The sequence below is a fragment of the Ricinus communis genome, chromosome 6, assembly GCF_019578655.1.
Source record: "Ricinus communis isolate WT05 ecotype wild-type chromosome 6, ASM1957865v1, whole genome shotgun sequence".
Taxonomy (NCBI): Eukaryota; Viridiplantae; Streptophyta; class Magnoliopsida; order Malpighiales; family Euphorbiaceae; genus Ricinus; species Ricinus communis.
Window position 1 is genome coordinate 15,988,645 of NC_063261.1, and position 4,462 is coordinate 15,993,106.

The 4,462-nt window shown below is 38.1% G+C and overlaps 1 protein-coding gene across 1 annotated transcript; it reads left to right on the plus strand.

Annotated features, from left to right (window-relative positions):
- Window positions 1-1,356: 1,356 nt before the first annotated feature.
- LOC8277541 (transcription factor TCP8) lies at window positions 1,357-4,213 on the plus strand. The gene is made up of 2 exons (XM_015725272.3): window positions 1,357-3,711; window positions 3,810-4,213. Exon 1 carries the CDS (start codon window positions 2,037-2,039, stop codon window positions 3,675-3,677), a length of 1,641 nt encoding a protein of 546 aa, XP_015580758.1. The 5' UTR covers window positions 1,357-2,036; the 3' UTR covers window positions 3,678-3,711; window positions 3,810-4,213.
- Window positions 4,214-4,462: the final 249 nt, after the last annotated feature.

Sequence of the window (4,462 nt, forward strand, 5' to 3'; positions counted from 1 at the left end):
TTATTGTCATAACATATTATTCATCTTCTTAGACTCAATATAAAGATGAAAAGTCAAAAACTCAAATAATGAAATGAAGAGAATTCGAATTTAAGACCTCTTACTTTCAAGAGCGAATGTCTTGTCATTTGAGCTAGACTTCAAGTATATATTAAATTAATTTTTATATGTTGTTTAGAAATCTTTGAATATATTTATTTTCTAAATTTAATCACCGTATTAATTTATATTTTTTTTATATATACGGTCTTAAGTAGAATTTTACAATATTACTATAAAATTCAGTAATAAAAGAATGCCGAGCTGATTAACTTAATTGCCAAACTAATTAGTTCCTGTGAGTGGCTTCTCTCTCTCTCTCTCTCTCCCTCTTTTCTGGTTTTGTCTAATCAACTCTTTATAATTTAGGCAATTCTGTCATTTTGCAAACCTGTAAATATCAAAAGAATAAGTGTCCAAATTGAGTTATACAACAGCCCAAAAGATCGAAGAAAAAAATAAATAAAGAAGACAGAGAGGGAGAAGGAGCATTGGAGATTAAAAATAATAAGTGAAGAAAAACAAAAACTATATATATATATTATATATATTTTTCCCAGTGTGGGGTTTGGCTTGGAATGAGCTGTCCCACTGCATTAGATGCTTTTATCTGATGCTTACCTGCGCTGTCTATCTAACTATCTGCTTGCTGCCCTGGACTCACCACCATTCTCACAAACTCACACCCCATTCTCTTCCCTTTTCTTACTTTCTTTTCTTTTCTTTTTTACCATATCCAAAGCCCACTTCACTCTCATAATATATCATTGTTCACCTTGAAAACCCTTAAACCCTCATTCTTGAAAAGGGTCAAACTGGAAACTTGAAAGAAAGACACACACACACACACACATATATATATATATATATATATATAGAGAGAGAGAGAGAGAGAGAGAGAGAGGGAGAGAGAGACAGAGATTTGCTCTATATAATATGGTGTACTTGCAGCAAAAACTAAAAATACAAAACAAAACAAAATCTTTGACAGTGTAGGTACTGTGTTGAATCCAAAATCAGCTTACTTGTGGACTAGGGTTTTCATACAAAAGTACAGAGAAAGACTTGTTATGTCTTGAATATTTCTTTTTATTTATTTTTCTGGTCTGAAAAACTGTGCACCTGCAGAGCATGATCAAGAAATAAAGAAAGAAAAACATGAAGAGAAGAGAAGAGGCAAAAAAAATAAAAAAACCTGAGTAACTCAATTAACTCGGTCATATAAAAAGCATAGAGGTAAAAATCAGGCATTTGTGTTTTGTATACACATAGAAGTTTAGAGGGGGCCACTGAATCATTTTTAATTACAAGATTACCCCTGGTAACATGTAATTTTGTGGGTTGAGACTGAGGGGTAGTATTGGGTTTGAAAGAGAGTTGTATCTTTATATGTACATGTAAACTAGAGGTGATACTATATTTTTATATGTGAAAAAATGCTAAATTGTTTTAACATTCCATTGTTTTTTACTTGACCCCACGGGTGGACTTCTTCTGGTAGCAAAAGCTTTTCTTTATTTATTTTTCTTTTTCCCCTCTAAGGTTCCCCCAAACACCTGCTTCCAATTTGGCCAGCCAGCCAGCCAGCCAGCATCTTAACCTGCGCACCCTTTATTTTCTTTTCTTTTCTCTTTCTTTCTTTCTCTCTCTCTGCTCAAGCAAAGACAACAGTCAATCAATCAGAAAACAAAGCAAAGCAACCCCACAAACAAACTCCTAGTCCTATACTCAGGTCCAGTTCCAGACCCCCTGCTGCAAAAGATTTTAAACTCGCTCTTTTTTCTTTTCTTTCCTTTTCTTTCTCTTGTTTTCAAGAAAACACATGAGAGGTAGATGAGGAACAAAGAGATGGTGGGTATTGAATTTTGATCAATCCAAACAAAAATTAATTAGGGAAAGAAAAAGGAGGAAAAAAAGAAAGAAAATTTTAAAAGAAAAAAAGAAAAAAGAAAAAAAGAAAAGAACCCCATCAAACCCCACTTCCACACAAACATCAAATGGAACTTACAGATATGCAAAACAAGAAGCAAAATAATACTTCTTCTAACCAAGAACCCCACCACCAGCAACAGCAACACCACCACCATCACCACCACCACCACCAAGTTGCTTTTGATGGCAGAGGACCACCATCTCAAGGCGGTCCCTTTATGGGCTCCATATCTATCCAAGCTGGATTATCTCGTACTTCTAATCCACTCCACCACCATCAACAGCAGCAGCAGCAGCAGCAGCAACATAATCTTGCTTCTTCAACTCCTACTACTGCTACTACAGGTTCCACTCCTTCAACTTCTTTATCCTCTTCAACCTCTTCCACCTCTGCCTCCACATCCTCCGCTCCTACTACTCCCCACCTCGTCGACGCGTCTCTCGCGATCGCCACCAGATCTGGGCCTTCACTTTCTATAGTCACAAGCACTGCTACCACCACCACAGCGACTGCTGCAGCTGCAACGCCAGCGAAGCGGTCTACTAAAGACCGACACACGAAAGTTGATGGAAGAGGAAGGAGAATAAGAATGCCAGCAACATGTGCAGCTAGGGTCTTTCAACTGACAAGAGAATTAGGTCATAAATCTGATGGAGAAACAATTGAATGGCTATTAAGACAAGCTGAACCAGCAATTATAGCGGCGACTGGAACTGGAACAATTCCAGCGAATTTTTCAACTTTGAATGTTTCTTTAAGAAGTAGTGGATGTACCCTTTCTGCTCCTCCATCAAAGTCTGCTCCTCATTCGTTTCATGGTGCTTTGGCTTTGGCTCAGGCGCATCATCATTCTCATTATGATCAAGAAGGGTTTGCTCATACGGGTATGTTAGGGTTTCATCATCATCAGCATCTTTTGACAGCAGATCAAATAGCGGAGGCGCTGCCGAGTGGTGGTGGAGAGAGTGGTGGCGGAGGTGGAGATGGAGATTCAAGTGAGAATTATGCGAGAAAACGATATAGGGAAGATTTGTTTAAGGAACATAGTCAACAGGAAAGTGGTGGTGGTGGTGGTGGCGGAGGAGGAGGAGGAGGAGGATCGCCCAATAAAGGGTTTAAAACAGGTTTACAGTTACCAAAAGGACAGCAACAAGAGACTGGTTCTACAGGACTACTAAGGCCATCAAACATGCTACCAGCAACTGCCATGTGGGCTGTGGCACCAGCACCAACTAGCGGCACTGCTGGTAGCACATTTTGGATGCTCCCAGTGACTGCTGGTGGTGGTGGTGGTCCGGCGATGGTTGCGACCCCCGCCGCATCTGGGCCTGCTGGACCATCAGAGCCAGTACCACAGATGTGGCCATTTTCTACAGCAACACCAGCAGCAGCTGCAAGTGGAAATACATTACAAGCTCCGTTGCATTTTGTACCGAGATTTAATCTTCCTGCTAATCTTGATTTTGGAGGTGGAAGGGGTAATGCTTTACAATTGGGTTCAATGTTAATGCAACAACAACCTTCACAACATCTTGGGTTAAGTATGTCAGAGACAAATTTGGGAATGTTAGCTGCTCTTAATGCATATTCCAGAGGTGGATTAAACATGAATTCTGACCAAAATAATCCATTGGAACAACATCATCAACATCAACAGCCTCAAACTACTAATAGTGGAGATGAAGACCCTAATAGCTCTCAGTGACAATCACAAAAAACCCCTATATGCATATAAGTTGGTTAGTAATTGCTCTTAATCTCCTTGTTTTTATTTCTTCTTAATTATTCTATAGGAAGCAGGGGCTAGAGATTGATATTGGGTTTTGGTTTTTGCAAGATTTGGGAGTTGAATTTGTGTGAAAGTAGTTTAGTGCTTGGAAAAATTTCATGGATGGTGATAATGATGATGGAGTATGAGAGTTCACTTCAATTCAATACTCTTTGTAATTGCCATTTTGGTTTTGGGTTTGTTTATTTCTTTTTTGAATTCTTGTTAGATTGATGTGGAGAAGTTTGAGATTGTAATTTGTTAGTTTGGTCCAAAAAAGGGACAAAAAAGAGAATAGAAATAGGGAGAGAGTTTGTATAGGAGGATATTTGTTTGTGTTTATTAGTATAATTATTATTATTATTTGCTTTGTTTGTATGAGCAAAATGGACAAGAACAAGAAGCAGAAGGAATTGAAAGAGAAAAAAAAAAAGAAAAACAATAAGAAACAACTCTTCAGTTTTTGTTCCTTATTTGCACATTTTCTTTTCTTTCCTCCCCACCTTCTCAAGTTTCTTTCTTTTTTCTTGAATCTTGCATAAAAAGCACTTCTTTTCTCTCCCAAAATGCCAAAAGGTAATAGCATGCAAGCCAAGGTAAAGTAATTTAAAGAACTCTTGATATCTTTCTCCATGATAAGGCTGCTGGATTCAAGAAATTCTTGGACACATAGAAGCTATAAAAGGTCTTCTTTATCAGCTAAATGGAACTGGGTAACTAAT